This window comes from Lagopus leucura, unplaced genomic scaffold (genome assembly GCF_019238085.1).
Source record: "Lagopus leucura isolate 7727_CA_CO unplaced genomic scaffold, USGS_WTPT01 Super-Scaffold_100002, whole genome shotgun sequence".
Lineage (NCBI taxonomy): Eukaryota > Metazoa > Chordata > Aves > Galliformes > Phasianidae > Lagopus > Lagopus leucura.
Window position 1 is genome coordinate 37,370,099 of NW_024962263.1, and position 23,771 is coordinate 37,393,869.

The 23,771-nt window shown below is 34.0% G+C and overlaps 1 protein-coding gene across 5 annotated transcripts in view; it reads right to left on the bottom strand.

Moving 5' to 3' along the window:
* CCDC102B (coiled-coil domain containing 102B) overlaps window positions 1–23,771 on the bottom strand; it is a 119,740-nt gene that overhangs the window by 61,849 nt on the left and 34,120 nt on the right. For 3 of the 5 annotated variants that reach the window (XM_042870127.1, XM_042870129.1, XM_042870130.1), the window contains exons 5-6: window positions 18,893–18,985; window positions 13,120–13,341 (exon numbers count right to left, since the gene is read on the bottom strand). In XM_042870127.1, coding sequence (XP_042726061.1) covers window positions 13,120–13,341; window positions 18,893–18,985 — 315 coding nt within the window. The remainder of the gene's footprint in view (window positions 1–13,119; window positions 13,342–18,892; window positions 18,986–23,771) is intronic. The other 2 variants (XM_042870131.1, XM_042870132.1) reach the window with 2 other exon arrangements.

Below are 23,771 nucleotides of genomic sequence, written 5' to 3' on the forward strand. Positions count from 1 at the left end.
TCCTTTAAATGAATATTCTAATAATTAAGCTAATAATGTGACACAAGAACAAATACAGTAGACCTCATCAAATGTTTTCTGCTTTATTCCATTTGACTTATTATGAGATGTGAACACGCACTTTAGACTACATTGCACTACAAATGCATACAGGCAAAGATAAAAAGATTGTGAAGAACATTCTAAAGTACTGTAAGAGAAACAGTAATAGCATCACAGTTCTGTTGTGTTTTGTTTTTGTTTTTTTTTAAACAATCCTTAATTATGCTCTCAGAAGAAGCTGTCTTAAAAAGTTAAATGCTGACATTGCAGTTAAAATTGAGTTATAGGTACAAAGAAGGAATTCTCTTGAAAAAGTGGATCTCTGGGTATGCTGGAGTGATTAAAGTGTTTCAAAATTATTACAAAAAGACATATTTCTCTCAGGAGAATTGGAAAAAAAATTTAAGTAAGAATTAATCAAGAAGCTCACTGTAACTTGCATTGTGGACTCCATCTTTACAACTTGTCCAAACCACAAGGCTTCTCCTGTTACTACCATATTACAACATTACCAGAAGTCTCATAGATTTGAATCATTAAAATAGATATTTTACCTCTATCAAATATGGAAGTGAAATGATAGTTAGACACCCATTCCAGAATGCAGTCACACTTAATCAAACAGGGTACTTTTTCATAGATTTCATTACTTTGCTATTGTCACTATACATTATGAGAGTCTAAATAATTTGGAACTCCTGGCGCACCTCCAGCTGATAAGCAAAATATTGTTCAAAAGCTTGACTATTACAAGCAGATAATTAGAAATATATAACAATTTTCCATAATTGCAGAAATATGTGCCATATATATTGTCTAGTTTCTTCTATTCTCTGTTCATTCTTTAAATTCTATCAATATTAAGAAAAGATAAATTGTTTAACAGGTCTTGTGAAGCTGATCTGCATGACTGAAATCAGATTTCAATTATTAAATTTTGTACTCCACTTAAGACTCATACCCTGAACAAGAAAGCTCCCTAACATCTGTAACAAAGACCTTTGAACTACACTTGAATACAGTACACAGCTAACAGGGCAAAGAAGAGATATATCCAAAATTCTCTGAACAAATGAGCACCTCAGCATAAAAAAATTATTTTTTCTTGCATGTTTAATGCAACTATGCACAGTCTTGAGATATATCTTAAGCTAGATACTATCACACTAACAAAAATATTCATTTTGCCACTTCATATAAATAGGGTTATTCTGTCTTAAGTCATTCTGCCTCATGCCTCCCTATGAATTAATGCATATTTTAGTTCAGTTCATTTCAGCAGTAGCACATAGCTGTTGCACACTGACCACACATGCAAAAGTTAAAAACATCCTTCCGAGTTGGTTTCTAGACAAGTTAGTAAGATACCGCAATTACTGTAAATACAAAGTTGCACACTGTATTAGAACACCATATTAGTCTATTCACACATTCTAATCTATCTATTCTGCCTAATCAATTTCACTGTTTGTAAACTGAGAGCTGTCCATGTCGAAGTACTGTGGTAACATTGGCAGTATGTTTGTTTGTTTTCTTTGTTTTGTGATGCTTTCTTTTCTTAGGTTGGTTTTTAGTTGTTTTTTGTGTGTGCACACGTGTGCAGTCTTTGCAGTAACCACACAAACATTAGTCTAGAAAGATAAACAGATAAAATTGAATCCTGCCCGATTTTGATACTTTTGTAAAAGCCATTTAGTTTGTACACTGTGATGGAAAGAATTAACAATAAGCAGTCTTTAGAGCACATCTAAAGCTTTCTTGCAAGTAATACCCCACTATGCTATTTCAGATCTTTAAAAACAATGTATGAAGGATTATTCTTCCCTCAGATTACCTTAGAGATTCTCTAATGTATATCTTATGAAACCGGCAAGGCACTTCTGTCAGCTCTCTAGAGGACTATTCTAAAGCAGAATAATTTTCCTGTCAACTTTTGCTGTGTTGTCAACAGAATTATACCTAGTTTGACAGCAGGCTAGGGTAAAAGAGCAAGAGGATGCAATACACTGAAAAAGTAAAAGAACTTTATAATTGGAAGTCTTACAGTACTTCTCTTGGTTTCTGAAGGATACATACAGAAACAGAGCACTACTTTGTAAAGTTTCTGGTTATCACATTTATTTTATCATCACTTCCCATCTATTTTTCTAATATCAGCTATTCATCCTTTCCCAGAAAAAAAAACAAAAACAAAAACCCATGCCTTCCCTACTCAGTAGGAATTCTTTGATAAAACTTTCAACTTCCGCACAATGATTTCCTATCGTACTAATGGCTCTGATCTCTTTATTTGTTTCTTGCAACTACTGCTATAGTACAAAAACTTTAAAAACCATATTTGTAAGTTTCAGTCTTATACTATATGGGACAGGTTGCTACACATCTTCCTAAAATTAAACAGAATTATAATCAATGAATGAAAAGATAAGCAGTAGGTTCCTAAACAAAGGTATAAAAATATTAGCTTTTTAGGGAAAAAAATAAATAGGCACAGACATTTTCAGACAGGAGTTACTTCAAGAGGGAAAAGTAATATACTGAATACTTATATTCAATTGTTGTACTTACTGTCTTCTGTTTTAACAATTTCATAAATAAGTTAAACATTAACCTCTTTTCCTATTCATTTCTACCATATGTGCAATCAGTGGAGATCAAAGCTCTTGAAATACAAAAAGACCTAACTATGCTAGACTGACACCAATATTACTGTAAAAACTGGCCTGAAAATATGTTAATATGCTAATGCAATTAAGACCATAGCAGACAAAAATGAAAACAAAGAATGCACAAACAACAAAACTCAAAATATGAGTGAATAATAAACCACATATTTCACTTATCTGTAACGATCTGATTTGTACATGTAGGATATTGGGTAATGTGTTAGCATCAACAACCTGTGGCTATTTCAGACCACACAAGAGAGCCGGTTGCTATCTAATCTATAGACCACCCTAAAAACAAAGAATTATTGACAAGCCTTGTTTAATACATATTCTAAGATGTGATCTTTGAGCAAGTTAATTTATTAAGTTTCTTACGCTTTAAGTAGGGAATACTGCCAAGTTTTTTGTTTGAACTGAAGTATAATCATAGTGCAGTGATACCAATATTGATAGATCAGTATTTCTTTCTCTAGAGACTGTTTACAGAACATCTGTCATTATCTCAATATCTCTCAATAACACATAACATGAAATAATTCATGAGCTTCCGTAAAGGTAGATCTGCAAGTTCAATGATTTAATATAATTTGAAAAACAAAGCCGCCAAATAAGAAACAGACTGTATGATCACATAAGTTCAGCTAAACATTTCTGAGCAATAGGTAATATTAACCACAGGATATATTAGGAAATGCCACTGTATCCTGTGTGACATTTCTAAATATCAGTTTGGCTGATTGTATAATACAGTTCCCATTTCTCTAGGGCCAAACTGAACAGACAGTACTATAGGGTGAGAAATTCTTCAGACCAATAGAACTGTTGAAAAAAACAAAGCCTTATAATTATGTCCTCAGTTTAAAGATAGATATGAAATACTCCAACCTCCATTAACATCCAGGTTATACTTTACCAGCCTACCCAGGTTATATAAAAAGAGGGCTCCTTTTTTAGATACTGAATAAAAGACTTCATAATAATTTTCATATTAAACAAAACATACACCGTGTAGAATAAGGAATTACATAGTATGTATTTGGAATTTATTTCAAAGTCCATAAAGAGAACCTGCCAAAATAAGCATTTTTTTTTTCTTATGAGTGATTTGATTATTATGCTATTTAACTGCATGAAGATTAAAAATCAACTTGTACTTGAGCTCTGGAACTAGATGATTCACACTCTTCCAGTGATTCCCAGTGATTACAAAGCATGTTTTCGGACTCAGATGTAGAGGTTGTAAACTATTCATAAGTTATGTAACTGGGCTATATTTTATAGATTGCCTTATCTGTCATTCATATTAAATATTTGAGGTTAAGCAAAATTCCAAAGCTTTGTACTTCCCATGATTCCTCTTTTATGAGAAAAACTATTTAGTTATTTTTTTCTTCCTGTTTAGGAATAATTCAATGGTCAAATAAAATTAAAAACAAACAAACAAAAAAAAACAACACAGAACTTCAAAAATTGAAATACAATGTACATTTTCACCACACTAGCTAGAAACTACTTTCATAACAAATCTATTTGTGGCTTGGAATACATTTCCAAACCAAGCAGCTTTATCGCAGCCTAGATATCAGTTCAATTTTCCATTTCTCAGCTGTTGTGGTTTAACCCAGCAGCAGCTCAGCACCACACAGCTCTTTGCTCCCTTGCCCTGCAGGTAGAACAAGGGAGGGAAATAGAGATGAAATAAAACTCATGGGCTGAGAGAAAAACTAAGACGTATGGAAATAATAATAAAAAAGACAAGAATATATACAGCTGCAATGCAATTGTTTGCCATTTGACACACAGCACCAACATGGCAGCCAATGACCAACATGAAGACACCCCTGCCAATGGCTACAAGGCAACCCTCAAACAACAATCAGTCCCAGGTGACTGCCCACAACTTTATGACCTTCTGTATCATGTTACTTGGTAAGGAATAACCCCTCAGCCTAATTCAGGCACATGCTCTGACTCCACACCTTCTGCTGCCATGCTGTAAAGGCAGTATCTCCTGACCACAGCCTGGTCCTAAGAGCACTTTTATCTCTCACCAACAACTAAACATTGGCATGCTATTAACACCAGGACACAAATTTATTATAGGAAAATATATTTTTGCCCTATTTATAGTGTATTTTATTAGAAACTTTGGATTTATGGAGTAGATATTTTTCAAAATTTTAGAATTATCATGGTTTTATGTAAATAGCTGACAAGAATGTACCCAACAACAAAACAGCATTATTAATAAAACCTGAGTCTACAAAGCTTTTATATAAGCAGTTGTTATACTGCTTACAGGAAAAAAAAAAAAAAAAAAAAAAAAGTTCTGTCTCATATGTTTAATGCCTTTTTGAATGATCATCCAGTTTCTAAAATGTAAGATACAATGATAACCCCAAAATACCAATTCTGATTTAAACTGTAAAGATCACTCTCAGATCTATCAAACAGAACTTCCATGTGATACATAAACACACTATGATACATTAAGGAATTTTTAGATGTGCCATCTACTTATAAGAAAAATAAGTAATACATTCAAAGATAACCACACATTCAAAGATAACCACTCATTTTCAAGTAGTCTTTAAAGTCCAGGAACTAACGCAGAAGTGTTACTACACACCTTTCCATAGCATACGATAAATATTAATATAGAAATTAAATATTAATTTAATTAAATTAGCTATTAATATTAAAATCTCTTAAATATTTTACATATATTTCCTGAGGGAGATAAAAGTACCATTGAAAATTGACTATTTCTAGCAATTTTTCTAACCTCATTTTTTCACGCCTCATGTATACATATAGATAAAATAATTAGTTTAAAACCTCACATCATATGTAAAAGTTATGATGTAAATAAAATTTATATTCAATGTTGGGTTTGAATATAAACAATTGAGCCTTTTCTTTTATCAGAACAACAATGAAACTTGATTTGCCAAGTGGTGACACTTAAAAAGCAAATTTCTTCAAAGAAGCAGAAAACATTCCCTGCATTTCTGCTGATTGAACTTAGGTCACTGAATACAACACAGAACACAAGAATGTATTTTTCATACCTTAGTGTTGAAAAACACTACTGAATACAGGCTGAATCTGCAGTTGCACAAGTGTTTGAGCAAGGAGACCAACAGCATGATTCTACTGTTTTGCCCTGAGTATCTTTACTGTCTGAGCAGTCTTCCATACACATCTACTTTCAAAATTTGCCTCTTACTCCCATACATAAATATACTTCCAAAATTTACCTCTTAATCGTGAAATTTTTTTTCTTGAAGTAGTTACGGTAGTAATCCATTTATTTTCGCTTATTTCAATCCATAAAACTTCCTTCTGACTTTGTACTCCTTATAATACACACTGCATTTTGAAACTGGTAGAGAACCGTTTCCAGTCCCTTCCTAATGTTCATTTTATAATATCTGTTACCACAGTAGTCAGCACTATGAGGCAATTTTCCAAATCATCCTTCTGTAATGCAGCCAGATTCTTTTTTGTTAGATCACTTCATCTTGTCATTACTCCCTTTGTTTCCATGTACTTTATAAACAAGAGTCTCACTCCTTAAGGTTATCTTTAATGAAGTTTTCATGTAGGAAGACTTGAGTGTTTGAAACAAAGTGTCAGCAGCTTTCTTCTGAAGTTAGAGGGATTTTTAGAAGGCACTCTCACTTAGGCATGAATATAATGACCTCAGAGATTTTAATAACAATATTCTTTATGTAAATTGACATCATTTTACACCAATGAGGCCAAAGACAGAAAACTGCCAAAAGCATTCACTCACACTCAGTTGTAAATTTAATTTCTTGTGAAAAAGCACTATTTTCAATCATAGTATGTGGCTTCTGTATACATGGTGAAAAGTAAATGACTAAGATAATTCAAAACTGCAGACACCGTTACACCTAGTAATCATAAAACCACAGGAGTGTGAATGTAGAGTAACCAATTTAAACTTAATCAGTTCTAGACCATTAGACTTGGCAAAACGGTATTTCTGTTCAACTATACTAGAGCCTGCTGCAGTCATTTCCATTTGAAGGTCAGCAATTTCCATTGTTGACCTTCAACAACACATAAAAAAAAAAAAAATGATGAACAATGAATTTATTCAAATAACAGTCACAGAATAATACTAAAAATAAATCATATTTAATCAGCAGGAAGACAAAAGGATCTTCTTGGTATTTCCATGAATTAAATTAGACTGTGCTGAACCTCCCCCTGTGCAAACACTTCATAGCCTCTCTGCCATGGCCTACTACTGATACAATCATTTGTGGAATATGGTGCCTTTAAGGGCACACTCCCTAAAGCTTGGCTGCCTGGGCTCAGAACCAGTGTAAAAAACCATGTACCTGAGGGCTTGCTCCTGCTCCTCTCTCGGGAAAGACGCCAAGCAAAGCTGTTCTCTAAAGCTCTGATGGAAACTCTAATCAACAACTGCATCTCCTTCTCTTTGGAGCTCTTATGCTGAGGATCCCATAAACTATGCCTGAGCCTCAGCCCCACCTGCTGTGCTATGAGTCCAGCCACACCTGTACTGGGCCAAATCAGCAATTAATTTGGGCCTCAGCTGTGCTGACTGGATTACTAGTCTGGAAAGTCACTAAGAACTTGTGTAGTGATCTTAATTTTCAACTGACCTTGTCCACCACCACATAACCTATCTTCCCCATAGGTTATAGAATTGAGTAAGGTTGCTGATTCTCCTGCCTTTGGTAAGGTGTTCAGCTCTAGTTCCTCTTTTCTTACAAAACAGGTAGCACTCTGACGTACAATGGAAGACATTTGACACTGATACCAAAATTACAGTATCACAACATAAGAGACACTCAGAAGTCCAAATACTTACAGCCACACCTTAAGCATTTACAGGCAACGTATATATAAACAGTCTCTGTAATCACTTTCTGAGTTTCAAAGATATCTTGCACACTACAGTAGCAGATAAAATTATTTTCTAAAAAATTCTCAGAAAGATTGTTACAACTCCACTCAAACAGATTATATTCACAATAGCTATGTAATTCTGTACTAAAGAAATGAATTTTCCTTTCATTGTGGCTGTTGCTCATTTAAAATACGTATTTGGTAATATAATAATAAATGGCATTGTTAAGAAGCATGATTTCAATAAGTAACAAAATGTTACCTGTCTGAAAAAAAGCAGAGAAACAACTTGCGACCTGATAGAAAGTGCAGCAATGACAGCATAGAAGTAAAGTCCTAGGCTACAGCAAGCAAGGATATGCTCAAATGCACCAGCCAGAGATGCAGAAACAAAGGAATGAACCTGCTTACCCTTGGAAGGCCTCAGGTATGCAGGGATCTCCAAGACAATACCCTCATCTCCATTGCAAGCCCTTAAATGAGGTCTGGGAAGGAGGGATCCTGGCTCCACCCCTTCCAGTGGCTCAGGGGCACTGCATGCATCTGAGCTCCCCCAGGTTGGCCCTGCCTTCCCACCAGGTGGTCAATCACTGGTTGACTCAGAATTTCCACTACACAAGTTGAGAAATGAAAATTGAATGAATCAAGAAATGAGAAAATATGTGTAATACTGAATGAAAAAGATACAGTAATTTTTCCAAATATCCCAATTAGAAACTGAATAAATCAGTGTTAATTTCCATATGTAAGGGCTAACTGATTTCTTGATATTTCAGAATGTAGGGAAGGTAGGATTAATAGGGAAAATAATGATGAAAAATATCTATTATACGGCAATATCAGATTAAGAATGTCATTAAGTTGTTTTGGTTTTTTTTCTAGTGTATCTGCTTTTCAACATTATTTAAACATGGAGATTAACAATTCTAAATATTCTTCACTTAAAAAAAACCACATATATATATTCCACAATGTTTCTTCATTATTAAGCTCAGATGTAGGATTTTATTTGCCTTTTAATGAACAGCCTTTGCCTTCACCAAATATTAGACAGAATTCTGTACAAGCTATCTTAAAAACAAAACAAAACAAAACAAAAAAAACCACAGGACTTTGAGATGCAACTTTGATTACTTCTAGTATATCAACTCTTATTTTCTTCAGCAAAAATTCTTTGAAACAGTGACTTCAACATCCCTAAACTGAGTAAAGCAAAGGGTGAGATAAGAGGTGTTCAGCTTTATAATGAAGTATTTATGCCATGTGAGGATTACTCATCTCCAAAGTATACAAAAACATATTTTTTTTTAACCATCCCTTCACAAAATAGCTTTAAACATAAATAATATATTTACCAATTATTATTATTTGGCACAAGATAATTTTAATGCGGTTCTTAAACTCTAATTTATTTAGAAATATATAGATTGAAAAATGCTAGAAAATACTATAATGAAATGATAATCTTAATAAACAATCAGAATTACACAGATGAAACAACTACAACTCTACTTGGATGAGTACAAAAAGGCAAGCATCAGACCTAAATTAGAATGTTTCTGATTACATTGTTCTTTCTATACACAGAGATGGATAAGAAACAAGAAATCTCATGAGGTTTAGCACTGAGAAGTATCTTCTACATAAACTTGGCTAAAAGATTTAGAAAGGCAGTTTTAGAGAGAACTGAGAGCCAGGTCTCCTCCGTGAACATAATAACCCAAGACAGCTGCCTTGAAAGCAATGAGTAAAGTGAAACACATAAAAACAAAGCATAAGGTAATTCAAACATCTACTGCTGGCTGTTCAAAGAACTGAGATTTCCAAAGCTGGAAACAAATACTGCAACCCACATGTCAGAACTATAAGTACATATTTTCAAGTGTAACACAGGATAACAACATTTTTATTTTTGCAGTGCTGACAAATGATGCCCAGAATTTTACTGAAGGTTGAATTAGGCCCTTTTTTTTTCCCCTTGAAAAGGAATTTGTCAACAAACAAATCTTAAAGACTGTTACTTCAAAGCAGTCATTTTATTAAGTATGAAGCATTTCACCAGAAGTATAATTAGGAAAAAAAATCATATAAAACAACTGCATCCCAAGTGGTAATTCTGACAAAACATATTGCATTTGAAAAATCTGCTAAGGGAGCAAATTGTGCAACCATTGCTGCTTAACCATCAGAATAACCATCTCAGAGGTCTGCACTGAAACAAAGATAATTCTCCATTGGATGAACAGAGCTCAGTGAAGTATCAAAGTGTTTAACAATAGTACCATAATGCTCTCTCAAGTATTATTTTCTGACAGAGTTAAAACTATATTAAAAATTTAGCCCAAGAGATCTGTGACATAGAACGAGGAATGAAACACATAGCAATTATTTTAAGCCCTTACTACTCAAATTTCTCCTAGGCAAACTACAAAATTCCATCTGTGTACTGAGGTGCCCCCTTGAACGCTTTTGGCAGACCACATGCATTAAGACAAGGGCTACACAGACACAGACCTCTGAATGCTGTTGACAAGGTAGCAGTTTGCATATACATTTTTGTGTCCGGCTGTATTCACACTAGTAAATCAGCACAGCAGATGATGGTAATCATAGAATCGTTAAGGTTGGAAAAGACCTCTAAAATCATCTACTCCAGTCCTCCACCCAGCCTCGGTATTGCCCACTAATCCACATGCCTAAGTACTACATCCACTCTCTCCTTAAGCAGTCTGCAGCACTGAGTGCAAGGCTGAGGCTCATGCAGAAAAACGTGCAAACCTGGGTTTCACCTGCTCCTGTGGCCCCTTGATGCCACTGCAGAAATTATAGTCTCATTCAGGATACTGCCACAAAAATGAAGTCCTGTCTGTGAAACGGAGTTACAAATCTCTGCCAGACTTTCTCCTAACCTGACTGCTGGCCCCAGCCATGCACTGCAGCAGGTCCTTTGGAGTGTGCAGGAATCGGCTGTATCCAGTAGAGGGCAGCCCCGGCCTCATTTCACAGATAAGCCAGGCAGCACCCTGCTACCAAAACACGCTGTGTGAATCCACTATAGGCATACCATCTTGTTTTTCAAAGTATTTATGTAAAAAAAGGAGTGCTCCCTACCTTTGAAAAAAACAAGCCTGAAAGGCTGATGATTTAAAAGAAATCTTGCTAAATAATGTTAGTGTAAAATAGCTTCATAAAAATACATGCTGGACATAATCCCATCTTTAAATCTATGCAACAAAATTATAGTCTTGTAATATTAAAATTTGAAACTAAATAGAACAGCAACAACAAATAGTCCATGAATACAGTTTTCTGTTCTGTACTCGGCTCCTATACTAGTCAGCTACAAAACATATATAGTGAATAAAATGTTTAATGACTACCTATTGGCCATAATATTTAGAGACAGTACAGAAGAACTTATTCCCCCAAATTAATGTATAAGTTTTTCTAAGGGTGATATTCACAGCTGAAATAGAAAATCTCTTTCCATAAAGGCCATGTTTGGAGTATTGATCTATGCAATCAAAAAACTCTTCTTCTTCATCTTATTTTTTCCTAGGTGAACCAGTTAGACCCACTTAATATTTATTCCCATGCTATTTGTAAAATCATACAGCTATTAATTTAGATGTTTTTCTCCATTCCAAGATGTATAATCAATAAAACTAGATAGTAACAATGTCTGATCTCAACTGTTTCATCAATTCTACTCATCTTGTAGGACAGGAGTTAACCTTTGAAAAACTGCACATGGAAACATTTTCAATCAACATACTGCCTGCTAAGAATAAAGAATTTTGTGCAAAATACGGTAATAATAATTTTTTTTGCTCAGAAATTGAATTTGTACAAGGGGCAAGAGATTGCATAAATTCTATAGATATGTAAATATTAAGATAATTGTCAACATGAGATCTTTTACACAAGAACATTAGAACTTCCCTTCTGTGTTTTGATGCTATGCCTAATATTCCTTAAACTATTAACAAAGGAAATAAATTGTTACTAGTTATTTATAACCTTTCAAACTGAGAATCAGCCACACATCAATTAACAACCCCATGTGCTGTTCTAAACAACTGGAATGGGTCTCGCATATCATCTTCCAAATGCATGTTTTAGAAAAGCAGGAATATAAGGTAACTGCATTTTACTCTGCAGTTAATTCCACGACACATTACCCAAATCCCTTTTGTCTACTTGAGAAGTAAATCTGTAATCATTCATATACATCTAACCATCAGCCATGTCTTACAAAAATTCTTATGTGCTCGTCTAGTCCTCCATAGAACATATGATTTTATTTGAACCCAAACTACCATCCAAGAAAAAAAAGGTTTTGGATTAGCAGCCAGACGTTCTTTCAGGTTACTGATGGTGCTGTTCTGTGATTCTTGTGGAACACAGAGACAAACAGCTACAAATGAATCATTTCTCATCCTATTCTTTGGATGATAACTGTTAACAAGCTACCAGATGATGATTTACACATTTGCAGTTGCCAGTAAATCGTCATTTTTAATTTTCTTATTGAAAATGATAATAAGTTGTTTTGAAGACAATCTTATTCTAATGTGATCTGCTACGAATAGGTAAACATTGCACAGACATCCATTTTTATGATAAGGAAGATGCCTGCACACCATATTCGCCTTTTGACTTTGACAAAAATGATGTAAAGTAGTCTCCAAACGTGTCATGATAGTAACAGTAAGAAATATCACAGATGTCTAATATTCTTACAAAACTAACATTTTTTTAAAAAGGTAGAGGAACAAAATGTTGAACTTAAATATACTTGAAACATGGTAACATGTGAAGCAGAAATACCCCTTTCTGGTCATATCTCCAAACTCAAAAAATCGAATTACTTTCATTACAGAGAAATCACAGAAATCTTCATGTGATATGATATGACTTGATACAATAAATGTCACTAAAGGAAAATTAAAAGCAGATCTTCATTATGTAAGAAGATATTCTATTAGGTTAAGTGCAGCTTGCTGCTCCTGAGCCATCACAGAAATGCACAAAAAACAGTTACATTTAAAAGCAGACTATAGGTACAGAACACCTCTTCCAATCTTTACCAAGATAAATTACTTATTTTCTCTTTCCTAAGAAGAGATTCAATATTCAGAAACACTGAGAAACAATTTGCCTCACAACTTTTTTGCTTTGATCTTCATCAGGATCCTGTATCTACCAAAGTTTACTCAATCTCTTCAGTTCCTATTAGTCATTATTTTCACTCCTAAGTTTCCTTGTCTACCTTGTCAATTCCACTGGTTCTTTTTAAGAATGAAGAGATTTCTCTTTCTGTTTCTATACCCTACAGAAATTCACTGTATTTTAATTGTGCAGGATTGAGATGCACAAACACAGATCTTTTCTCCTGCACAGACCTTGTTTTAGGGACGTATTTTGTCATTTGTCAGTATGAAATAGCAGTTCTACATGGGAATGCTCCCAAAGTAATGAAGCATAGCAATGTACGTACCTTATTTTTAACTGGCAGATTACTTTGTGCATTTTGATGATCATTTTGATGATCACAAGTCAGTTTAATTGGTACTGCTTTATTTTTCATCTCCAGAAGTTCCTGAATTTCTTTCACTTGCAACTTCAACCTTCTTCTCTCTTCTTCCAAACTTTGCATTTGTGCATCAGGTCTCTCTCTCTTTCCCCATTCAGAGGTATTCTCAAACTGCCATCTTTCCAGCTGGGAAGGATTTGGGGGCAGAGTGGGAGAATGACCAAAAGAGGAAAAGAAAGAGAAGTATGATAAAATCTGTTTTTATAGGATGAAGCTAGCAGCCTCATCTCAAAGCAAAGTGATATCTTAGAATAAGTCTAAGATATAAGCTTTCGCAGTAATAAAATCAAGAGCTACAAAACATGAAAAAAAGGATAATTTTAACATATAGTTAACTTATATACTTATATATATATATATAAATCTTTTTTAAAGAATATTTATTAATTAGATTTTTTTTAAAGGGCTATGTAAAAATGGAAAAAATTAGAAATGCCATGCAATCTTGCTTTTTTTTTTTTTTTTTTTTTTGTCCTTCACCTTGGGCAATGATTGTGATTCAGCTGCTTCTCTCCATTAAAATCATATCAAGAGAAAACAACTTATAAGCATGAAAAAAATCACAGAAGTAACTGAATGACATTTTCTCTCAAAAGTAAAATAGCTTTCTAACAGAGGTTGAAGAGCATCCAGATAGGAAGAGCAAATGGAATAGCATATTCCAGCATTTTGTCTAAGTAAAGTTCTCCCTTAGCAAAAGCAGACATTGACAGTGAGTAACAAAATTTAATCTTTCTCATATCATTTCATTGTACTTTTCATGCCATTGGAATTTTCTTAAACAATGAGCAAAGGCATCCAGGAAAGGATATGCCAGAATAAAAAGCTGAAATTGGCCAGAAAAATAATATTCATTTAGTAGCATGATTCAAAATGGAAGTGAGCATGGAGAGAAACATATCATATATTTGATCAAATATTTGAATTGCCAAAAGACAAGTGATCTTTTGAAATATATGTATTGTATTAAAAATTATATATAAAATTCAAATATAAATATTTTCTAAATCTCTCTAGTGAGGACAAAAACTATAATTGATGGAAAACATAAAGCGATGTATATTTTTCCAGATACTTCCCCAGCTACTATTCTAAATATGGTAAACTGGAGTCCCAGAAAGACTGAGCAAAGTAGGAAGAAAGAGAAAATAATGAGGTTTTTTTTTCTCCACAATTGTCCTTTACCAATAATGAAAATGAGTAAAAAAAACCCAGTAATTCTTATGATTCACTGTTTCCACATACAAGTTAGAACTCACCATGAGTTTCTCTGTTTGAAAATGAGATCTGTAATACACAAAGATATATGTAATTTGGGCATGGGCACCTCATTAACAAAAGGGATAATGGGAAATCAAAGGCAAAAGAACTCTGAAATTACAAGAGAATACCTATTTAGCAATTAATTAGAGTCAAATCCAAATTCAATTTCTAAGTTCATAAATACAGAGAATGGGTGTCAACTAAAGAGTCGGTTGTCAAAGTGTTATGAACTGAATGGATTATTTTTTAAGACATTTCACCCTACCAGCAAAAGTTACTTCCTCAGACTGTTCCTTCTCATTGTGGATTACTCATTTGAAAAACAAAACAAAATAAAACGAAAAGCCCCTCAACCACTCTTGAAACCCTAGTCAGTCTTAATGGTAGTATTTGGAGAGAGGTCAAAAGAGTTCTTAAAACTAAAACGGGCCTTTAGTCTAAAATTAGGTACAGTAGCAAAAAAAAAGAAACATATTCCTTTTATACTCTGCATCATACTAAGACATAATCTGGGAACTAATTTTGACTTTTCAAACCATTATAATACTCAGCAGCCACAGAACTGTCTTTGTATACACAGCTACAAAATTAGTCACTTGGTTAATGCTGGTTTTGTCTGTTTTTTTCCTTTTTTTTCTTTCCCCGATCTTGATATAGAAAGATACAGTAGAGTGAAAAGCCTACATGCTCTACATTTATGCCATCTCAGTCTTTAGTACTACCTAAATAAATTCTCTAGAATGTGATAAGCTTCTGCAACAAAATTAAACAGGGAATCAGGGATTGAACTTTTTTTCCATATGATCTTTCCAAAAGTGACAGAAGGAGCCTAAGATGTTAACTCCAACTCTAAACAGAACGTTAGATGCCCACATCCGTAAACTCTATCCAACAAACATGCATACAGTAACTGCAAAATAAAACATTGCATAGATCTATTTACCATCAAATTATTTTTCCTTCACGTTGTTCCGATTTATAGTATTCAACTACTGTTTAGTGGACTACAATCACATATACTGTATTTTTGTTTAAAAAAAAAAAAAAAAATCTCAGGTATAATGTCTTTAAAGTACCCATGAAAGATTTGGAACACAAGAAAGACCTAAGTTTCTTCAAAGCATCTGCCAAAAGATACAAATTCTAAGCCTCAAAGTTCACCTTTTCACAGTGATGATGCTAATCAATACCAATTCATTTTTGGCTGGCTTCACGTAGAGAGAAATCACAAAGCCATCCAAGGTTGAATTTCAGTCAAGTAATTAAGCACAAGATGACTACTAAGCCGAGAGGTGATGTCAAAGATAAATTTACTTATCTCTGTGTGTAAAAACTGAATTCATTGCAGCCAGGATGTCTAGAATCTCATGTCTATAATAATAATTTTTGACATTCAATGTATTAGATATACAAAGATCTCTAGAACAAAGTCACAAAATGATTTTGTTTATATATCTTTCATAGACAAGATTGGTATTGTTTATTTTAATATAAATAATTGCTGAGCAAAGTATTGGAGCTCACATTTTCTTAAATATTATATTAGCTTATTTTCTGAGTGTCAGTAGTTAACATTTGTTTGTTGTTCACTAGAATTTTCCCAAACAATATGCTTATTCCAAACAGCATTTTTCATATAAAGCTCTCCAAAAAGGTACTTGCTCTCTCATTTATCTTTGGTAAATAAAGTGCAAAAATGTCAGGTGCTAGATATCAATTTTCGGATTTCAGCTTGGACCACCATCTTCACAAGGTCATCACATGTGATTTTTCTCTGTCTCAATTAAAAAGATAACTTTCTTATGAGAATTTATCTCTGACACATTCACCATGCATTCCTAATTCCACTCAGGACCCAAGTCCTGCATTACAGCACACTCGACTTGCAGCTCCAGGAGTTCAGCTTGCGGCATCTAAGGCCAATTAGCTGATGTGAACTATAAAGAGCAGGAAGAAGACTCAGCAGAAGAAGTTTACTGACACTTCAATGTTGTTTTTAAATTAACTCTTTCCCTTTCAGTCCCTGCCTGAGCAATGCCTGATTCTGTCTTCATGGCCCGTTGATCCAGAGCTGCACCCCATCCTTGACCCATGACCTACACCAGCCCTAGTTGCTGTGGGCTTATTTAATGTTATGGACCCAGCCCTGGTTACCAACACCAGGCTCATTCAGCTTTCCTGGGCCAGGTAGTGTGGAACTGGGTCCTGGCCTGTATCAGGCCTGCCTCAACCTTCTGCTCCTGGCTCTCCTTTATGTAGGATGCAACCTGCCACCCACTCCCTGAAACCACCCCAAACATTCCTGTCATTCATAACAAAAAAGCAAAGAGGTGGTTCAACCCTTGAGTAAAGTGCCTAACAGCTTGTGTTAAGAGAGGAAAAACTAGGAAAACAAATTTCAGAGACAGTCTAGATTGGTCCTTATTGTTTCACTAAAACCAAATGTTTTGACAATATTTGAAAATAATCACAAGTATAATTTTCCTAAATAGAAACAAATAAGAGAGTGAAATCATTTACTCAAACTTTTTTTTTTGTTGTTGTTTTTTTGAAAACCTGTATGTACATATTTACAGTTAAAAAAATGGCAGAAGAAATTTATGTGAATGTAATACATGTAGGCTGCAGGAAACTCAGGTCATGATAACTCTAACTTAGGATACTTCTGGCCTGCAGAAAAACAAGTACAGTTAAAGACATAAGTCCATATTTGCAGAAATGAAATGCAAAATAAAAATATTTGCTACTCGATAATTTTCCAGTGAGATGCATGAGTCCAGTTTTATCTCTCCTTTTTTTACTCAAGTCATATTTTCAAAACAATTTTAATAACTGCAGCAGTATTGGTATTGAATGTGTGAGAAATATTTCCTATGCAAGTTCAACTACTTGAAGGAGACTAAAGCTAAGCAAAAGGATCAGGTCTGTAATGTTAGGAAGAACAAGAAAAATTTGTATTTCATGATCCCTCACATAGCATATTTTGCTAAAAGTCTTGCAAAATTGTTATGAAGTTTCGGAATGCATTCAAGTCTGCTCAGCCCACTTTCAGATACTGTAAAAAGGATCTTTTTATAACTTCCTGCTGTAGCTTCTGGAAAAGATTAAATGCAATAACTAACAGCAGCGTTAGATATTAACTCAGACTTTTGAGAACAAATCCTCATTAAAATAAAGTAAAACAAAACAAAACAAAACCAAAAAAACTTCAGGAATCTGATTCCCTCTAGAAACAAGATTTGGGATGTTTGTTCTTTAACTGAAAAAACTCACCAACTTTATTTTCCAATTACAAGTCTTTACAGAAAATAAGTTTTTCACTAAAACAGAAGAAAACAAGTAACAATATGCTGATGAGCTCTGCACACAGACTCAAAACTGTACTCCTGAAGGTGCTCCAAGAGACCTAATCCCCCTCACTGAATTTAATATTACTACCTCCCCACACATTATGGAACTGTATGATCTACTCCTTTCTGCATTGTTTCAAAAGACTGAAAATCACCTAATCCACTGCACAAGTAGCTTGTGCAGACTCACTTTTCTTTCCACTGCACAGCCAAAGACAGTTACAGTGAGACCAATACAGGAAGATGAGAGAGCATCTAGAGGAACTTTTCTCAGTAAGGAAGGTAAGCCAAATGCTACTGAAAAATGAAAATACTGAAAAATGCAATGAAAGGCAAACGCTCAAGAAACATTAACTGTTTTGAAACTACAGAATAAAATTTCAGTGAATATGCATCTGTACATAACATATGTATGAATATGTGCGCACACACACGCACAGACATCTATATTTCAATAAGGAGAACTTTGGAAAATAAGTATTTCAAATATAAAGAACAGAGATCCTGACAAAACAAACAAAACAAAACAAACAAACAAAAAAAAAAAAAAAAAAAAAAAAAAAACAGAAACAGGAACTCCTCCTGATATGGTTAAATTAAAGAAAAAGTTCTTAAAGCTATACTTTTGTTTAAAGCAATATAAGAGTTCTTGAGGTTTAAAGAGTTTCACTGAAGATTTTTCTCTTTCCTTTAAGGAGGATAGAGTAGGATGGAGGGCAATGCCTACCCATTTTATAACGGGTATAATGATAACAAATACAGGATGAGGAAGAAGAAATGTAAAAGTTTGGATGTGATTTCAAGTGGAAAGTGGAAAAATCCATGCACAAATCTTCCCAGGAAGTTTAAAAAAATACAGTATTTGGGTTTTTTGTTTGTTTGTTTGTTTGTTTTCTTTTTGTTTTTAGCACATGGTTTTGTTATTTTCTGTAAGACTCGGAAAAGCGAGGGAGTTATTTTAGATGCTTCAGGCTGTCAAAAGAAAGTATTTAAAACAAAAATGGACAGAAGACAAGCAGTATGGCTAGGAGCTATGGTTTTGATTTTATCTGGTATGGACTCACAGTGAGATCAGAAACAGAAAATGTCGGTTCAACAAGAAATCCTCTGTGGTGCTTTTTAATAACAGCATTTTCTGACAAATATTCTCCAGGCATCTGTGCAAAAAAAGAAACCAAACATTTCCTCACAAGATACTTCACATTACATGCAAAATCTTTTTCCCAACAGAACTGGTTAACAACAGAACATTTTCATTTATCTATTTAAAGTCTAAGCCTTGCTCATCCAGACTGAAACATCAACTTCTAATATTATCTGCCTGCCTACTTATAATCAATAGGCAAGATGAATATGACCTATAGACCCGTGACCCAAAGAAACATGAATTACTGTTTAATAAAAAGAAATTGCCTGTAGTATCACTCAAATATCTGGACAGTATCTGCTGTCAGACCTTGGTAATCCCAATCCTTCTCTCCTTGTGCGTCTTTCTGCCTTGGCTATGAGTTTACCTAATCCCTGTGGACTTCTCTGGTGATAACCATGCTGGTGGCTGGCCTGGCAGCAGCTGCAGAGATGGCTCTGCTCTTCTTAGATTCTGAGGCACTGTGCCCCTTGTGCACTCCCTCACAGAGCAGCCTGCCCTTGCTGAACCCTAGCAGTTCTCTAATGAGACCCCCGGAAATTTTCCATATCTTGGCAGAATTTCATATTCTAAAAATTAGTAGGAAAAAAAATTAAAAAAAGATTGCCTTTTAGTTGCGATTTCCTATTTTCATATATTTTAATTTACAATTGAATTCTGAACTCCAAATTAAAAAAAAAAAAAAGAATTAAAGTGAGATAACTAATCAAAATCTAAATTTATGTGGGCAAGTTGATAAGAATATGGTAGCATTAAAATCTGCCTTCCTAAAATCACCTGTGAAATACTTCTGTCACTGAACATTCATTATCTGTTAACATATGAAGTTTTACTTTCTATTTTATTATTCACAACCTTTTCCAGCTTCACATTTTCCAGCAATAGCAAGCAGCTCTTCCTTATTTCTCCCTGAGGCTCTTGGAACTCCACACCACTTGACTTAATTTTGTGTTCTATATGCTGAACTGCATTCTTTATTAGAGTAATACCACTTCTAATCTGTGGTACCAACATATTTCTTCCTAAACAGAACAGAATTATTCTGTCTGGGAATTATTTTCAATTTAATTTTCTGGAGGGAAATTCTTATTTTTTGCAGGTAGACTGCTATCAGCACAGTCATCTTTTTCCCACATGGAAAAAATTATGAAGCAAAGGGAAAAAAAATCTGAATTAGAAACAAAATTAAAAAAAAATCAACAGGTATTTTTATAAATTTTGAAGGAAATCTATCAAAAATTCCAGTTGCTAAAACTACTCCAATTCAAAAAGATTCAAGATGAATTAAAACATTATATTAGTTTTGATGACACATTATATTTGATGTCCTATTTATTTGACTAAAGAAAAAAGATTCCTCTGAGTATGGCAGCAGTGATGCAGTACGATTCAAATATCTTTTGCTATGTACATCAATACTGGCATTCAGCTTATATGGGAGCTCAAAACTATTTTGTTTCTAAATTACATGCAGACTATGCAAGTAGAGCTATCTACATTGTTTCTTCTTTGATTTTATACAATTATTTTTTGATCAGTATATATTTTGGAATGTGTTTACAGTATAGGATACATGCAGTCACTTTAATAGAGGACTTCATACCTCCAAAGCATGGCAAAACTTTTGTTCTAAAGCATAGCTGTGGAGTTTCTGAACACAGCTGTTTCCTAGCAAATCCCTCCCACAGTAGAGCTTTAATGTTCTTATTTGAAGATAGGAACTTGTCTGAAAAGCTAATAATTAAAAAAGATCTGAACTCTAATCTATTTAAAAATGCCTTATGTACTGACTCTTCCATTTATAATAAATATTTTTGTTCAAAAATGCTTTTAGAAAATTCTTGTTAAGTAATACATATAGAGGTTATTAAAAACATTTTTCCAGTTGACAAAAGCTGTTTCAGAATGTGGATTCTAATATCAACAAATTCTACCTCTTATTTTTCTATTAATATTTTTCTATTAATTTTCCTTAGATGACTACAGTGCCATTCCACTGCATGCCTTTCCTTCAGAAACATGTAAGAAGACAGATTTCACATGAGGAAGATGCTCCTGTCCAAGTGGATAGGAAATACTTTACTTTGTTCTGCAATACAACTATTTTGGTGCCTTTTATTTCTTTTGAGATTGCTACTCCTGGAAGACCATAAGAGCTTGGTGGCAACTACAAATGCTCTTGACTCTGAAAGGATTCACACCTGCTTACAAGCTCAGCGCTACTGCGCACAGGTGCAGTGGCAAGAAAAATCATTACTCACAGTGTAACTTGAGGCAGTTTTTTAATGAATATTTACAGTATGTGAGTCTGTTTATATAACTTTTTTGCTTGTCATCTTAAAAAAGTAATCAAATACTACTAGAATGAATAGCCCCCTACCACAGGAAAGGTAAGACAAATGTTATTTCCCTTTTTATTTGACAAGTCCCTCGGTATGTAGTATAGGAAAAAAAAATTATTCTGCTTTATTTCTTGTTGTAAGCAAATCTGCCAAGAACTCTAGTTAGTCCATCAGAAACTATACTGATAAATGAGAAATGTTATCGTGCCTGACAATATCTTGAGGCAGAAAGACCTGCAACAAACTGAACTTTTAATGAATGTTTATATTCATAACAGCACATTTATCTGAGCCCCAGCATGTTTAGTAATCAAGTATTTCTTCCAGTACTACTCAACTGTTTAAGTCTGCAGAAATCTGATATTATTACACTATTTTGACACTATGTTGACATTAAAGAAAAGTTGCTGATTTATTGACACTTATTTTCATCCTTCCCATTTACTCACAGAGAAAATACTTTTGGTTGTAGAGCTGACTTACGGAAAGAGTGATCTTCGCAGAAATATATGATGTTCTTCATACAGGCATAAAAATATATAGGCTGAAACTTTACAACAATCATGGAATAACATTCTAAGAAGTATAAATACATTTGAGAAACAAAAATGCTTAGAGTGAGCTGGGGGAATTGCTCTTCACCTCATAGATCTTTTCATCCATGTTGATTTGTCATTGTTTTTATCATTTTCTTTTAAATACAATTTATATTGACTTCATATTATGTTAAGTAAACACAATAATAGAGAAACTAGAAACTGTATTCACTTTACATAATCCTTAATGCAGCTTTTGCAGTCTGCAGTAAGATGCATTAGCATAAAGGACAAAAAAGATAGGATTATCTGGATGCCATTTGCTACATTCATCTCTCAAGTATATCATCTGTGTTGATCATTATGTATCTGGTAGATAGCAAAGAATTCACATGATGATGTTTAAAATCATCCTGCTGATTTCAGGACAACCTACTGTGCATTCAAAAGAACACTTTTTTTTTTATTATTATTATTTTTCTTTTTTTCACTGAGTTTCAGAGTGAATTATCTATTATGTCTCCCCAAAAATCTAGTCACCAATCATCTGAAAAACTTCAGAATAACTACTTTGACCTCTCTAAATTTTTGGAATCAGTAACAAAACAATTGAAACATAATGTGCTATTTTTTACTGTCCTTTATCTTATTTTGAGCATAAGAAAAATATTTACATTTTTCATGTGGAAATAAAAATAAGGAAGTTGATAAGGAAATGAAACATCCATATGTTTTGATCATCCGGGTTACTAATTTCAAAAATATGTAGTTCAAGATGCAAACCTCATTCTCAGTATTTCCTAAGAATACTTGACATTTTTCCTGTCAAAAAGGTCTATTACAGTTAAGAGAAGTCACAGAACTGAATCCTAGGCCACATGTCTCTAAGAAAGAACATTTTATTACCATGAAAGCTAATGCAACTTCTTTCTAAATAAAAATTTAATTAGCAAAACTAATAAAAATAAATTTAAAGATAACCATTTCCATACACTTTGCAAAACAAAATACAATATCAGCTTTACCCCAGTGTTCACTTTTGGTGCAGTTCTGTTTCATATTTTTACTATAAATATTTCAATATTTAATCACCATTCCTGCTTGGAGAGCTCTCAGATTACATACATATTTGCTGTCAAAATGTAGCAGACTATACATGTGCATACATAAAAATAAAATATTTGAGTAAGAACTTTTCCTAAATTTTATCATTAATATTGATGCTGACCGAAATAGTCAGTGCATTTAGTAAGTAAATATTCCTGACTGAAGTTGAAAGTATTCAGTTAAGTCTCTCCTTCAGTTACTGGTCACTTGGTCAGTGATCATCTGAGGAATCTCTGCACAGCTGCAGGACTAACTGTCCCTTTACTACTTTTTTTTTTTTTTTTTTTTTTTTACTTTTATCAAACTCTCAGACCTCAACAGAGCTTCAGAAGGAGGATGCAACTCTACAAGCCTCAGGCTGTAAGGAGTCCTTGGGTCCTCTCACTGGGGCACACATTCTCAGAGGCTGCAGGATGTGTGCAATCATTGAGGGGTTGTGCTTCCATTTGGAGGAGCTTTGGGGAAGAGGCTACCACACTGTGCAGCATTAAAGAGGATGAGAAAGAAATGGATCAGATCTTCCCTGGGACCCCAAGGGGAGGTTGGAGGAGCAGGAAAACCTAAAAGCTTGGAAGTGAAAGAGTGTAAGAAGCCAGAAACAAAAAGGAAAGTAGGCAGCAGGAAGCCTGCAAGGTCTTTCAGCTTATCCAATATTGACTATTTTGTGACACGTGACAGGAAGAGGGGAAATGGCCTTAATTTGCACAAGGGTAAGTTTAAGTTGGATAACAGGAAAAACTTCTCTGCAGAAAGGCTTATTAAGCACTGGAATAGGCTTCCCAGGGAGGAGGTTGAGTCACAGATTTGTTTA